At 40.4% G+C, this 16,540-nt stretch overlaps 1 protein-coding gene across 1 annotated transcript in view; it reads left to right on the top strand.

The window, feature by feature from the left end:
* RBMS3 (RNA binding motif, single stranded interacting protein 3) overlaps window positions 1–16,540 on the top strand; it is a 452,729-nt gene that overhangs the window by 87,060 nt on the left and 349,129 nt on the right. The window contains exon 2 of the mRNA XM_009324176.1: window positions 10,576–10,745. Coding sequence (XP_009322451.1) covers window positions 10,576–10,745 — 170 coding nt within the window. The remainder of the gene's footprint in view (window positions 1–10,575; window positions 10,746–16,540) is intronic.

The raw sequence follows: 16,540 nt of genomic DNA, 5'->3' as shown, positions 1-16,540 counted from the left end.
CGTCTTCAACTGAACCTGTGTATGCTAGCAAGATACTTGGCTCATCATCCCACAACATTTAGCAGGAAATGATGGTGATTTTAGGGAACTGAGAAAAGGAAGCTGTCACAAGGAAATTGAATTTCTGCACTGGTTATGAGCCATTCTAAGAATATCAGAAAAAAAAAAGATAGGTTACTTTTACCAAACAGCAATTTAGTTTTGTATGGATATTTTAATTGAGTCAACATTTCTGAGTGCATGAGTCAAATGACATTTGAAACTTCGGACAAGCACAGAAGCACAATCTGTTGTTGAAGAAATGGGAAGACACTGAGAACTTATACCACAGTAAATTTAGACTGGGGTTTTTTTCCTGCTCTGAGAAGTGCTAAAAACCAGAGATGGTGGAAACATTGAAGAAAGAAGTAGGAATTAGAAGGGAAAGGACTTGCTGAATAATGCTGGATTACAGTGTAAGAAATGATAGGTCTTTTGTATATCTAACCAGCAGGGCAGGGTTATGCATAATCAGATTCACTGATTTTGAAGCAAAGCGGACTTTCTGAAGTTTTTTTTTTTTTTACTTTTCAAAAAAGTTCATGATGTTATTTATGTTCTAGCGAAAACAGATGTCAAAACCTCACTAGCTGCTAAGATATATTTGTCATCTTCCAGTGACTTCAAGTATTATAAAATTTAGGAGGAGACTTTCATCGTTCAGCAGTCCTGTGGGCATTCCCAGGACTTCCAGTCATGACAACAAAGTGCGTGGTAGGCAGTAACTGCTATGACATCTAGTTACACAGGTGGTCAAATACCCCTGAGGGTGGGCTGATCAGTTTGGACTTTTGCCTTTGAGGATTTAGTGCTCAGGCTTCAGTTCGGTCTAAGGTACATATGATTTCCTAATAAGAAAAGTATGAATGGAAACAAAATACGGAACTGTTTTATTTCATAGATTCAAAAAGACAGCAATGTTGGGTTTTTTACACATTCATAGCATGCTTGAGTAAATTCATCCTCAAAACCAATATCGTTTATAGAAAGTTGAATTTTAAGGAAAAAGGTAGAAATGACTGTAAATAAATTGAGTATAATTCTGAAAATTCCAAAAATAGAATAAAGAGGTTCTCTATTTTTGCATTAATTATTTGGTTTATTTAGTAAATTTTGCCTCAAGTGGATTTGATTGATGTCTGGAAGAAAATTTAAACGTAAATTATAGTAGATGCTTGTTAAATCGAAGAAAATTAAACAGCGTTTCCCACACTACCTCCCATGTCTGACGCATGAAATCTAGAGACAATGGAGATTTTATGAGACACCAGAGTCTACAGTAACAAAGTGGAGAGCGTTTGTCTGTATTCCACTTCCTTGGCATATGAATTTAAGCACTTAGCAACACTGGTTGAAAAGGCCAGTGCTTAAATCCCAAAACGTATCATGGTAAATCTTGCTCACCTTCCCAGGTACCTAACGTTTTTGTGTGCTCCTGGGATGTTGGTAATGGGTGCTCAAAGCTGCCTTTGTCCTGATGAAGGTCTGCAACTCACCTCATTACCAAGTTCCTTTAAGGCTTGCAGACCCATTCCTTCACTTCCGCCTTTACGTGGACCCAGACAGTTTCCTAGCTCATGTGTAATGGTGACTTCATTATAAAACTCACTCTTTCACATAGACAACTCATTTTAAGGATGTAGAGAAGTACCTAGTATGGGACAGAGAGGTTCCTAACACGGGGTTTCAGAGCCGGCTGCCTCCTGCAGCACGCTGCTTGCGGTGAGCCCCATGGGTGGCCACCCTGGCTTCCCTGCCTCCCTCAGCCTTTTGTGGTGCAGGATTCAGGGCTGTCACAAGTGTGAAGGGTGCCCAGCGCTGCCTTGGCCAACTGCCCCCATAGGCTGACACCTAAACCCTAACTGCTACTGTCAGATCCTTGTTCCAGGTGTATCAGCTTACTGTCAGAGGGCTTTCTAGCTGTCCTTTAAATGACATTACAGACATCAGTCTCATGAGATTGGTTCCTTCCTAGGCGAGGAATTAGGTATCAACTGTAATGGCTTGTAAGGGCAATTTTTTTAAAAGCTATTTGCTATCATGAACTTGTTAGAGGAGTTTGCACTGGAAGCAAAAATGTGGTGAGGTTTGTGATGGCTCATATCTTCTGTGGGCATCCTCTGGCCCCCAGCCTGGGAGCAGTGTGTTGCTTGTAGCCCAAGGGGCCCCGAAGAAAACATGAACTCTGGCTATTGTGGAATGCCCCAGATTCTGTCCTGATGGTGTCACGCTGTTATCTTTGGGACAAACCTTTCCCAAACTCTGTGTTCCGTGGATTCCTTCAGCCGCAGGAGGGGGAGGCACAGCTCATCTTTATATAGCACTGGGTGGAGGGGGCAGAGGTTCCCCGTACATATCTACAAAAGATTGTTGTGGTAACATGGGGAGATGATGGGGGCTGTTCCTGGGGAGCTCTGCCACCCCTGATTCCTCCATCTCACCAATGCTCATGTCAACAGTGGCATATTTCCCACTTTATTCTTCCATAAGACAGGCAAAATGAGGAAACCTGGGTTGGATTTTGAAAAAACTTTTTGGTTGGGCTTTCATTCTGCAAAATGAAAACACATCTGCTTCTGATCTCTGCTTACCAAATTCTCAAGTGGAGAGGAAAGAGTATCTTATCAATGTTTTGGTTTTGTTCTGTGCTTTAAGTTCAGTTTTATGTGATGGGCTTTTATTATACTCAGGTTCTCACACCAGTGTTGATGCTGTGGTATGTGTGGACTGTGTGCAGAAAAGCAATGCGATGAAGCACGTGCCTCCTGCATCTCATTTCCAAGATGCTTTTAGTCTGCCACATGTAAACAAATACCCAGAGAGTAAATTTAGTTTCTCAGAACCAAAAACGAGTTTGTTTTTGCAAACATTTGGAAAGTTAAGTATCAGCTTTTGATCTGCATTTTTATTCTTAACCTTCAAATGGACCGACAACTCATCGTTGTAGCCCAAAATTTGGCTACATGGAAATGTAAACACAAATAATTTCTGCTTAAATTTGTTATTTCCCCCCCATTTTTTTACCACAAAGTTGTTGTATCACAGGCAGTAATTGCTGTCATATTTTGATCTGTGCTTTAAAATATTCTTATTAGGGGAATTGCAATGTTTTATTGTCCAGATTGACCAGATTTAGTATTTTTAAGATCTAGATTCTGTTCACATTTAGTCTCAGTACATCAATAAAATATGAATGGATTGGATAATGAAGCAGTAACACTAATTTATGTCGAAGAATATAGGTTATTGTTTACAAGTTTGCCAAAGTGCCAAAATACTTTATCTATAGAAAAAATTCTTCTTTTCCCTTGCTGAGAAATAAATAATGCCACAGGAATGGACTGTCACAGGAGCCTCCTGACATGAAATAAATGGGAGGAGAGAAGTCTGTGAAGGTTATTTTCTGCTCTGGAAAATATTTATTTGGTGACACAGCTCTTATTCCTAGTCTTTAGCTTTTTAGTGCTAAGGACTAAATTGTACCCTCCTGTCTTGATGCGAGAAGCGCTAAATTTAGAGACACTACCATAGTTTAGTCCAGAGTGACAGGCAGTCCACAGATAAACAGAAAATCACTTATGAGGGATGAGTAGTTTTATCTTTGGTATGGCAACATGTAGGGAGGAGAGAGCGAAGGGCTGAAGTTGGCAGCTCGGCAGCTTACATGTGTTTAGTGACCAAAACCCAGGGGGGCAGCGATGGCCAGGGTGTTCTCAGTCTGCAAACGATGCTCTTCATCTCTGTGCCATTCCCTTGTCTTGGACTGGTTTTTGCTGGGGCCTGCTCATCCTCAGGTGAGATGATCATCAGTCTATTCTAATGATATGTGCTTTAATCCACTTTGTTATTTAGACTTCATCGTACTTCAAAATAAGCCGCTTTCCAGCTGATTAGTTTGCTTTTGAAGTTTCCCATTGGTAATGGTGGGAAACAGTGTGATGTACATATTGACATATTTCAGTCACTCTTAGTGGAAATACAAGATACTGCGATCAGGAGAAAATTTTCAGGCTTCTGGTGTATGTCATCCTGGCTAATGATTGCTAAACTCTCAGTGCTCTTAAAGATAGCCAAGAAGAGTGAACTGCTGTTGTTTTTTGTTTGGTTGGTTGGTTTTAATGCAGAAAATTGTATAAAATGAGACATACTTTGCAGGTACTATCCAATAAAGGACTTCTTCCTCTTCCCGTGGATGCTTTGCTTCCTATGTATTGTCTACCTGTAGGTGCTTATAAAATGCTAAAACCTAGGTAGTCATGATTTGGAAGAGAAATATTTTAGAACAGAGAAAACTAAGCCAAATTCTTCCAGAGCTTATGCTTTGTGGAGCTCTTGTGCTTTGTGCTGGATTCAAGGGAATTGTAAACCCCAGGAGTATTTAGCCTACTAATTTCAACAGCTTTGTGTGTGAAACAAAGATCTCAAAATATCTTATCGACCCATCAAATGACAATTTTAATCTGACTGTTGAATGACTACTGTGCCTATTGGAGGACTAGGTTTTTTTTTTTTCTTTCATAATTGTAATTTTTCACAAGTATTCTTTTTTGCTGTGTGAAAAGAAAGGGTAAGCAAAACACAATGGCACCTTTATCCTATGGGCTAAAGATATTGTTTGGAATAGAATGAAAAAAAAATTTCAATGTACACAAGAAGCATGAGCAAGAGAGCACTGTGATTGAATAATCCTAAGTTTTTTAAAAAACAAATTTTTGAATGAGAAAGCTAATTGGATTGGCATTCTACTTAAGATTTAAAATTATTTTGTTCATTCAGTTTAGATACAGGGTAGCAAAATCATTGTGTGCAGAAGTCATTGTTATCTGCAAAACAATTAGGAATAGCTTTGGTTGTTAAGTTAAATTTTAATAATATTTTCCCCATCTTTAAGTAATATAGGAGTCCTCAATAGCGTCTTTCATCCAGTAATCACAGAGCATTACATAAGCCTTGAAAAGGTAAGGAAGAATCATTACAGATTGGTAAACTGAGACATAAGAAATCTAAATGACTTGCTTGGGGTAGCACAGTGATATAGCGGCAGTACAGAGAGCATGACCCAGCAGCTCTGACTCACTGATCTTCTTGTATCCAGCAAATCACTTTTAAAGGCCTTGGAAGGGATTCAGAGAAATCAAAATCTTCTTGATGTGTGTTCTGGTTTTCCTGATTGAAAGGACTGTGATGGAGCAGACTTTGAACCTTACTGTCTTTCTTAATCTTTTGAGTTTACTTACATTTTCTCATGCCATTCCTTTATAAATGGAAAAAGTTGCCAAGCGGTGGATTGTTGCTTCTACAGTAACAGTCCAGGAAGCTTTGTCACTGTGCAGAGAGGTTAGAAAATATGTCCACTATTACATCTGTTTGTTTTCTGTTAGATGTCTAGGGAAAGGTCTGCCTATGTAGGGAAGTGTCCAAGAAGAGCGCTGTCTTCCAGGCCTTCATTGGCCAGATGGGAGCTAGACAATTGTCATGGCTGGATTCTGCAAGACCAGTGAATGCCCTACAAATTCAGGAAGAAAATTATGACTCGAGCTCCCCTGACTGCAGCCTTTCTAAAATACACGAGGTTTCTGTGTTGCCAGTTCAATGTTTGTCTTTTATTTACTTTTCTGTTCCACCTGGCTATGGGAGAGAAATACACCTTATCTCACTGAGGAAGCCAACCGGGGGCAGAAGAGTTGCCGTGGCTTTTATCTAATTCTTTTTATTATATTTGCCCTATGTCTCTGTTTCCTCTTCAACTGTGATGATTGTCTTTTGCTTAATATGAAATTTGCTGTCCATCAGCTCCAAAATCCCATCAACAGGCCGATAAGTTGGTGGCATCCTCTCATCATTACTATAATTGGCCAGTAAGAACCCTCCAGCTCTCAAAAATCACTCCTTTGTACAGTAGGGTGTAAAGAGAACAGTGTTTTGCTAGTGTGAGCTGTAAACTGATATTTGCACAACTTATTTGTATTTACTTTGCCTTATTTTATCCTCTCAATCAGGAGCTAAGGGAATTGTGTAACAATTGGGCTCTAAGTGAGATGAATCTAGCAGCTGGAAAACACTCTGTTCAGAGCAAAATGGATAGTGTATGTTCACAATTGCTTAAATAATGCATGTTTTAATGCAGGACTGTGTGTCGTACTCATTTTTTTATATAAAGTATGCGCTATGATAGGAAAAGTCAACGTATCGGTGTTAATGGGGAATCTTTCCAAGACCTTACTTTCAAGTGGATAAAAGAGTACAAATTTAGGATAGCCAAAGGTGAATACAAACAAATTGGCTAGTCCATTAGCATAGCTGTCCAGCTGCATCCTAGGCTCTGAGGCCACTCCAAAACCACAAGCCCGACCGCCTCAGAAGCCTGCCAAGGAGCCAGCTGCTGCTAATAAAGCAGACTCTACAACTTGGCATCTGGGGCCTGTGGTTCCCATCCAAAAGGAGTTGTATGTGAAAAATATTTGAAATTTGTCTTTTTAAGTAGTGTTTTGCTTTGGAAGAAAAATGCTTCAGACTGAACTTGCAACAAGTGAAAAACTACATAAAAGTACTGTGGTTGCCATGGGAAGATAAATACCGTTCTTGTGTAAGGAGGTTGGATGTTGGAAGGAGGAGTGTTGTTCATTTAGTAACCAGGAGGCTTCTGGTTCAGCATTTCTGGGTTATTAAGTAAGAAAGACCAAGGTATCTCATTATTCATGCTTAGCTATGCACACTTGCTCAATGGTATGGTTTAAGCGCAAGGGTGCGTTCCTGAGACTGGATAAGAATTAAGCACATTAATTTCTCACTTTTAGGTAATGAAAAAGGAGAAATTTCATTCATTTTTCAAAGATGAAAACAAATCCTATTAGCCAGCCATGCTAAATTAATAAGCTGCTTGGAATGATCTACAAACCAGTTCATTCCCCCCACACTCCCCGTTGAATAATGAAGCATGAGAATTGAAAAATTAGTTGGTTGCATTGGCTATTTGAAAAATTAATGGCAAAGCCAGATCTGAATTCCAGCTCCCTTTTGAAGTAAAACATGTAGATTTTCCCTAATACTTTTCTTCTAGCGCTGCAGGTCCTGTTCTCAGCTGTGTTGGCAAAATGTCTTTCCCAGATTTCTACAGCTGGTGTCAGGGTGTTTTGAGCCATTCTGGAAAGCGGTGCTCCTCATGGCTCTCGTGGCAGAGAAGTTAAGTGCTTTGCCCCCAGCCACGGAGGGGGCCGATGTCAGAACAAGGCCCAAATTTCCTGCCGTCGGGTGCGCACGTGGCTCCCCAGGCAATGCCCCCCTTCGGCATCGTCCGGGATCCTGTAGCAAGTGGTCCGTATCTGGGATCATCATCAGGTTGCCATTCATTTCTTTCGCTCCAGTTATTACGTGGAGATTAACGAACCAGACCCTTTGCTCATTTGGAGGCAAAATGCATTCTTCTGCCATCAGTCATGCACTCATCGGCTCAGGAAACAAGAATTCAAAGCTTTCTTCTGACCTGAAGCTTTTAGTCTGGCAACTGGCCAGAAGATGTCATCAGCCCTAGTACAGGCAATTTTGTAATCTTTCTGCGGAGGGTATTCTGGGGTATTGGATATGCATGGAAATTACCGTGGGCTGCAGTGGCTGAGATTTATTAGTGAAGAGAATTTGGAGTATATCAGTGCTTCCTGGTCTGAGAAGATCAGCATCCTCCAAACTGTAGTGCTGCTGCCTCTCTGCCCACCCTTACAGCATCTCTGGATGCTGCTGTGAACCTGGGCATCTGTGTGTGCCTATTGTCTGAGCAGCTCTTGCTTGAGAGACCACCTATCCCGTGGCCTAATTCTCTGGGTATACCAAGGGCTTTTTTTTTTTAATAGTTGTGGCCTTAAAATCCGTGTAAATGTAATTCATGTTCACTTCTAGGTCCCCTTTCAGCTGGCCGAGAGGGATAAAATGTCTTAAGCTTAAATTAGAATTAGGCCCCCAGTGCTTTCCTCTGTGTGAGGATAAAGATCTTATAATAGAATGAAAATTGCTCTTTGTATTTCAAAGGTATATTTCCACTTGGGTTTTTTTGTTGCTTATTAGGTTGGTGTGAGAATAGGCCATTTACTCATTATCCTCTGCTAAGACATACATAATAATAACAACAATTAATAGTTAAAGTATGTAGCACTTCATTGGCTTAAAGAAAATTTTGTCCTAGCCTTATGTCACTTACGTGCATTCAGTGTGTATGGTAAACTTGGAGGTGTGGGGTAAAGCAGTAAGAATGTTACCTTGACCTTTTTTTAATTATTTTTTTTTTTTAAATTTTACATTACCAATGCTTAAAATGTGCAAGATTACCACAGGCTATTTCCTGAGCTCTTGGTATACTGAAGACAAGCGTGTGCCCCACACAGCCACATCTACCCCTGCCATGGCCCTGGAGTGCCCACTGATTTTAAATAGGCTTTCAGCCAGGACGTTTTAAGATGCACGTGTCTATGTATTTGTGGAGGTTACCGTTGCCTGCAGTTTTACCCAGCCATGCCATGGCTGTGGTGTGGATCTGATTTCCAGGACGTGCCCACAGCACTGGGGCTTAGTCAAGGCGGTTCCCCGTGCTGGTACTTGGGGACTACTGCTTCAGCCCTCTATTTCTGGGAATGACATTGAAGCTTGGGTGGGTGGGGATTACCCAGTGATAAAATGTGTGTGCAGAGAAATACGATCCATATGCATTAAGTGCTTTTGATTGTCAGCAAAAGTATCTATGCAGATACTTGGGAAGGAAGCTCATTGCCCTTTCTCTTTTACTGTAGATGAGAGCAAATGTCATTACTTGCTAGCATGGCGATTGCACTGTCTATTAAACTGATTTTTCCTTTTAATGGGTCCTACTTGACTCACATTACAACCAGGCTAGATTGCAGAGGAATTCTGATGTCCTGACACTTGATGGTGTGTTCCCACTCTCCTGGTTTAAATGGGAGAAACTGGGAAGAAGGAAGGAGAAGGCAGCAGGAAAGGCACCAAATGTGGTGCTTTATGTATTTCATCAAAGCCTCTGAGCTTCACCCATCACTGATGCTCCTCTTATGTTCTCCAACTTTTTTTGGTTCTTCTAAGTAAAGGGACTTGTTTGAAAGAGTTTAGAGCTACTAATTTAAAAATACCCATCTACCAAGGCTCTGATTTAGTGTGTGCGTAATTATAAGCACTAAAGTAGGGCCACTGAAATGAAAGGGGCAGTTGATTAGTGTGATCAGAATTACTCACAGACAAATGTTTTCTCTGTTCAAGGCGTAAATGCAGAATGAGCATATTGGAAGTCACTAAAGTGTCATTGCTACTATAACGAAAATTACGTATGTTTTGCTTTTATTCGTCCATTAGCACAACATGGTTAACTTGGTGTTGGCCCAATATTTACCTGCAGTTATAACCACGCATACTGCTAGCAGAATAAGCTGAGCAGCTTGCAGAAACTGGATTTCCCCCCTCTCAGCAGGCAGTTATGTTCCTGGAGCTCTGACTCCGGCTCCCCCGGCTGCCCAGCCAGAGCCTCGGCCCACAGCATCCCCCAGTTCCTCCAGCTTCTCCTCGATCTCAGCTTTTCTGCACAGCTCACGGCAGTGACAGGACATGGCCTCCTCCTTCCAACCATTCCTCTGTTCTCCTGACAGGCACTCTGTGCTGCGATTAAATGTGCTGATGGTCAGAGAGCCGGGAATGGTTGCAGCAGCTTAAATTCCCTGTTGTTGCCCCAGGTCGGAGGTGCTTAGCTAATTTTTGTAGCATGCATGTGTCTTCTTTCATAGCATGTATTTACCAGGGCGTTAGGGGAGAGTGTTGTTTTTCCTGTGAGAATGCCTCCCTTTTTAAGTGATATTTCTCAGCTGTTGTGTGTGGTTTGTGGTTGTTCAGAAGTGGGTAAGGTTTTGAGAGTGGGAGGTCCTAGCTTGATCATCTTTTCCAAACCCTCTTTCTCTATTGTGAAAGACAACCCTAATGACAGAGTCTTTTTCAGGCTGCTTTGGATTTTTTCCCCTCTCGGGCTAGCTAACGCTCTGCCACCTGACTGTGTGTGTACTGGATGCTTCTCATGTTTAGAAAAGACTTACTAGGTTTCTGGCATCAGCTCCCATACCTTTGGCTAGATACTCTTGTTTTTGTCTTAGAGTATTCTTAAAGCAGATTGTATTTAACTTCTTTCTTTAATACCAGTTACTTCCGAGTATCTGTCATTTCAGCGCTTTATTTTGTTTTATTTTATTTTATGATCTAGATAAAATAGGCTCATAATCTAGCTACTTTAATTCCAGATTAAAAAACAAAGTAAAATAATGCACTTCATAGCCATGGCTAAACCCAAAATCTCGGTGTTGTTTTGCGTTTTGAAAGATGTTGGCTGGCTCGGGGTGGGTGCGCGTGCTGTGGGAGCGGGCAGCTGGAGGTGGGCAGGGAGGGCAGAACAAGCATGCTCTCAGTGCATAGCTCTAGAGTTACTTGGGTGAAGCACAGGAGTCTGCCATGCTTTCGTTTTCCAGTAACAGCCTCTTTGTTTTGTTTTGTTTCCAGCAGTCCTATGCACCAGCTCCCCACCCCATGGCTCCTCCCAGCCCCAGCACAAACAGCAGCAACAACAGCAGCAACAACAGCAGCGGAGAGCAGTTGAGTAAAACCAACCTGTACATTCGAGGCCTTCCACCCGGCACCACTGACCAGGACCTTATCAAGCTGTGCCAGCCGTAAGTGCGCTTAAAATACTTGGTGTCTTTGGGTAGGAAAATGTCAAAGCTGGCCTTTCAGTTTACACTTATGTATGTCCACAAAAAGACATTAGAAGCCTCCTGCACTTGAAGGTTAACTGTTATTTCTTTAGTTTGAACAGCTAATTAACGCCTGTTGAAAACCTTCTGGTAATGAGTTTTGGGGGATAGAGAGGTGAGGGCCTTCATATTGGACGCTGTTTATTTTAATCTGGTTTCTTTCTTATGTTAAAAGGAGAATTTGCATGGCAAGAAAACCTCCCTAATGACAGATTTTGTAGCTACAAATGATCTGTGAATCATAACCCGGTGCACAACAGAACATGGGTGTTCCCACCTCAGTCATTTATCACATCTTTGGTTTGCTGTGTCACACATTGCCAGGCTCAAAGATTGAGAAGTACGAAACCCAAGGAAGGCAGCATTATAGCAAACACCTAATTAACTGCAGTTCCACTGAAAACTGATGATGTAGAAAGTAGCACCTTCTACCTCCCTGTTTATCTTGAGAGTCATGTTTGCAGATTGTGCTGATAAATATCAGTTTTATTGTGTTTTATTCCCGTTGAAACTGATTGGATTTCCAAAATCTAGATTATTACTGTTGACATGTGGGAGGGGAATAATCCAGTTTGAGATTCCAAACAGAGATCGCCTGAGTGGAATTTGGGATAACACATTTTTTGTGTTGAAATAAGGAGATGGAGAGATTTGAAAAATAAAAATCCACCCCTGTGATTATACAGAACTGCAGTGCTTTTGCCATGGAATAGTCTATTCCAAAAGACAACAGCGTGTCTGATATTTTTCATCACAAATCAGCCTTTCAAACAGAGATCAATAAATGAAGTTTGGTAAAGTAAGGAACAGTCTGGGGCTTATCTACTGACTTTGATCCAAATGGCCGCTGCTTTGAAGCTTGCAATAGGAGTAACAATTTCATGGGATGTTACAGTTTTATGTCATTCTGCGTTTCCTGTTTTTGACCAAAAATGCTGAAAGACTTTCCTCAGTGTGCTTTATGTGGACGTGGCTGGGCAGGACTGGAACTAGCAGTCTTACTGAAGTGATATCTGAACTTCACCAAAGTTACGTGAGCTTGAAACTCTTCCCTGTGACTTTCTCCTACTAAAGCCACTACAGGTAGAACTGGCTCACTGTTCACAGGAGTATAGCATGCTGGGGATTTTTCCTATTTCGTGCAAGCTGAATTGCGAGCATACCTGTCTGACATTTGTGCAAACTACATACATTGACACTTCCCGCTGGTGACAGTCACAGATAATCCCAGTTCAAGAGCCAGATCCTCAGTAGGTATAAATTGACCGTAGTCTGCTGATGTTCAAAAAGCTATTTTGCTATACATCTTCTCGCAGTCTGACCCTTTCCAAGTTCAGACAAATGCTTTCTGCTGAGCAGCTGATCGGGAATGAACTTAACTATTCCTAGAGCAGCCTCACGGCTTTGGCACTTAGTGCTGCAGTCATGGTGTGAGGCACAAGTTGGCTGTGGTACGAGCAGTGTTGCGTGGATTGTGAAGTTCTGAGAGCATGTGCCTACCCCTTGTTTGCGTATGGGAAGTGCACATCAAATATCTGAGAGCTTCCTTTCGACACTGTGGCAAAATTTTTAATGTGCTCCACTAAACTTAATCTGGTCTATGATTAGAGGGCTTTGTCTTGCTATCATGGAGTTCCTGTGTGAACAGATGCTCTTTAAGAAAAAAAGCTGACATTCATTTTGCTGATTTTCTATCCTTTGGCTGAATGGAAGTGAGGAGAAACCAGATAGTTGTTCTGTCTTTTTTCAGAACATTAAAAGTATTTATCAAAGCAAAAGGGAAAGACGATATGGGGAAACTTAAACATCTGAAAATACAAGGATTTGTCATGGCAGCATGTAGATTTTTAAAGTAATACATTGCAAGACATTTTCTTTACCTTTGCAGATGGTTACATAGTAGAGGTGGATAAAGGTCCAAATCCCTTCTCTTTTTCTCCCCTCCCCCACACACCAAATGCAGTATGTATAGCAGCAATCTGCTGCTGTGTGAGCAAGACATACATTTGTCTCTTCAGAAATGCTTGTCTTCTGTAGACCTCTCTCCCAGCTTACATGGCTGGGGTCTCATCACGCACTAAAGACTTCTTGTGAACAGGTATTCACAAAACAGCAGAAGGTGCTGGCTCTTAGGCTTCCTGCATAGCAGTATTAGCGTAATTTGCTACAAGAAGTGAGGTGAAAACCTGAATTCCAATCCATAAACCATACTATTATTTTGCAGTACAAGATTTTTGGAGAGGTGCGTTTAAGGGAGGTATTCACCAAAGCTAGCTTATGCCCAAGACACTGGTTCCCCTAGGCTAGCTGCCAGAGCCTAAAATGAGCCCTTCTGAACCTATTTCCTCTGCTTTGGCATGTGACAAGGCTGCCAGCAGTACAACTGTCATTTGTAATGTCTGACATTTGGCAGGTCTGATGAATAATGTTCTAAAAACACAATATTTCTCTCTCAGAAGTACAGGGAATGCTGGAAATGCTTATGGCTATGTATATTTATCATAGCCCATCCCATTTCCAGGTTTATTCCAGCAAGGAGGCCACCCTTTAAGTGATGTGTAACACTTTTTATTCAGTTGCATTTTGTCAGGTGGGTTGTGGAAGAGAAACCCTTTAATCAGAATTGTTTGATAAAGTACGGGGCTGTTTTGGTGAATCCTGCCTCCTTTTCTGTATTTCTGCTGTGTGATTTTGAGTGGTGTGTATTGCACACTGAACAGAAAACAGTGGACTGGAGTACCATTGATGCTTGAAGTGCAGAGTCCGTTACACGTGATGTCAGACGTTTCTGACAAATGTTCCGACACTATCAAACCTTTTATCAATTTAAGAGTAACCTTGTCACAGTAATCTGTCAAACTGTTCATATAACTAAAAGAAAACAAGTCATCATAGGCTGTACAGTAGCTGAGTAAATAAAAAAAAAATTGCTACTGGAAGTTTTCTTTTTGTGTGGTTCTGATCCTCAGTATTTGGTTTAACGTGTGTCCAGCAAAGTTGCATCAAATTCTCTTTTGCAGCAGGGACCTGTTAGGTTGCAGTGTATCTCTTGTGACTTTATACAATGACTCTGTCAAAGGTTACATCGAAAAAGAGTGAATAGGAATGTTTAGCAAGCAAGAATCTGTTGTTCTTTTATGTATGTATCTTCTTCTGGATTTTCATAAACACTCAGTAAAGGAATTTCCAAAAATGGACCTTGGCCCCCTCTTAACCTTTCTTGAGGTTTTTAAAAAAGAGGCTTTATACTCATCTGTGATCATATTGATCATCAGAACTTACTCATCTAAAATTTTGATTTCTAATTATTTCATGAAAATAATAGTAAATATAATTTAAAAAAATAGCATTTATTTCTCTGAGGTACACAGTCTCTGCTGTTGCAGTGTACCACTGCAACATGTATCTTCCCAGTAAAAATATGCTTTTCATCAAAAGGAAAGATAATCAACCTTAAGATGTAAAATTACATATTATAGACAGAAGAATGTGCATGGTGTGCCGCTGTACAAGCAACATATAAATCATTATCTTTGAAATATTCATAATCTGTCACTCTAATTTTCATGCATGATGTTATATTTCATCCAGAAGAATTCAAAAATTCTCTTAAAAACATACACAGATGGCTTAGTTCCCTGTTGGTATACTGGACACATCCCATTCTTATTAACTACATCCTGGTGGAGATAGATTGAAGGAAATCTCACGCACAAATTAAACATTTGAGCTTTATTACTTTGAAATATTTTTCATTTAAAAAACTCAGTCTGTCTCTCAGGATTTTGGTCTTTCTGTCTGTCTTGTCTTCTTCAGGGCAAACATGTAAGACTTAGACCCTAAACTTCTTAAAAACATAAGTTTTGGAGAACAGAAAGGGAATTTGGGAAAAGAGCAATAAAATATCTCTTCCCCCCCCTATAATTTTGAGAAGAAAAGTTGGCTTAAAAAAACCAACATTTGACTAAAAAAAAAAAAGCCTTGTGTATTGCACAAGTAAGACATTGGCATGTATTCAAAAGATAATCCCTGTCCATCTTGATTCAGTCATGAATTTTTCATGCCCAGTCTATAGTCTGAAAGCAAGCTACTTCAAACTTCTAGTGTCTGATAGTTTAAACTTGCTTACGTTTTTGTCCTGATTTAGTCCTCCCCCCTTGTGCCTATAGTGTACCTTCAGAAATCTTCTATTTCCATCTGCTTTGTTCTTTTTGATTGGATAATCTGTCTCATCACCCTTCAACAAGTTTTGACTTCTTTGTGGTCCAGAGTAAAATTAAAGGACTTAATTAAAACAATAATAGTAAAAATTTCTAAACATAAAGAGCAGCAAGTCTGTATGCTGCTCAGGTTGACTCTTGCGGAAGATGAGCCAGAATCTCCCAGATAAATGGTTTTCCAGGTATGGGAAATCCCTACTGAATTGTGATTTCTCTAAATGGTTTCTAGATCCATATTTTGTGCAGATTACTCAAGGGTTTGGGTTTGTTTTTTTTTTTTTTTTGAGGTAGGGGTTATTTTTGGGGTGTGTGGTTTTTTGTTTTTTCTTTTTTTCTGAAGGTATCCTGATTGTCTCCTTGACAAGTCATCAAGTGTGAGATTTTAGCCTCTCATTCCATTCTGATCGTCCTTGGTTTTGTCCCTGTGGAACGTCTGAATAAATATTCAGGCTGCCACTGTTTGGATTCTACTAAAGGGCTAGCCCCAAGGATAATGTAACTGAGGTTATTAATTGAAAATACACACGTTACTTTACTTAAATCCTAGACTATTTTTGAAATGAACTGTGTGCATTCCTTTTGCCCCCACAGAAAACTGCTGAGTTCATTGAGGTTTCAGAGGGGTTCAAGGTGCCTTTCAGGACAGGGTCTCTTGTTAATACCTGCAACAAGTACAACATTTTCCATTAGATCGAGCTTTATAGCAAGTATGAACTTGCCATGTGTTAAGGCAGCAAGAGTTTGACATTCCTGGCTATTTTTATTTTCCTTTTCTTTTGTGAAAATAACAAGAAGCCCATATTATATGAGAACTAATGAAAGGAAGATGTGTGGAAAGCAAGTTCCCTTCCTTTCCTTTTTTTCTGCATTAAAATGTTAATTAAAAATAATTACTGTGAACTATAAATAAAATAAAGGTTAACCAAAATAAAGTCCCCATAGTGAGCTCAAAACCAAAAAGACCAAAAGAATTCCTGGAGTAAATCCTTTGTTCTACAAGGAAGTCAGACCAAATTTGTACCCAGTGTAAACTGGTGTTCTTATCCTGGCCCCGGTGAAGACAAACCCCAAACTGTCTGAGACTTACACAGCAGTAGAGTGTTGGCCTGTGTCTGCTCCTGTATTTTTAAGAAGTAATCTTTGGAGACGTAAAGGAATTTACTGCGTTCTGTAACCTTGTGTACGTTAAAGTAAGGTGCACTGTGGCTTCAATATTAATTCAAACAGAACCACATAATCTACGTCTCTCCTGTAATTAATATCAGCTGACACTGTTGCTTTGTGATATAGCAGAGACTGAAAGGGCACGAAGGTGAGAGCGCTCATTCCGTGGGATTAGCTCATATAGGAACCATGTGGCATCATATAGAGTAGTTCCTGCTTAAATCTTTGTGGATGTTTTGGTTCGGTGTGTCCTGGTAATATGAGAACTGTGAATGGCTCTGAAATCTGCTGAAGAGATCAGTCTTCGTGGGAACCAAAGAAATGCCCACA

The sequence above is a fragment of the Pygoscelis adeliae genome, unplaced genomic scaffold, assembly GCF_000699105.1.
Source record: "Pygoscelis adeliae isolate BGI_AS28 unplaced genomic scaffold, ASM69910v1 Scaffold25, whole genome shotgun sequence".
NCBI lineage: Eukaryota > Metazoa > Chordata > Aves > Sphenisciformes > Spheniscidae > Pygoscelis > Pygoscelis adeliae.
The sequence above is the reverse complement of the archived record's forward strand: the minus strand, read 5'-3'. Positions and strand labels throughout refer to the sequence as shown.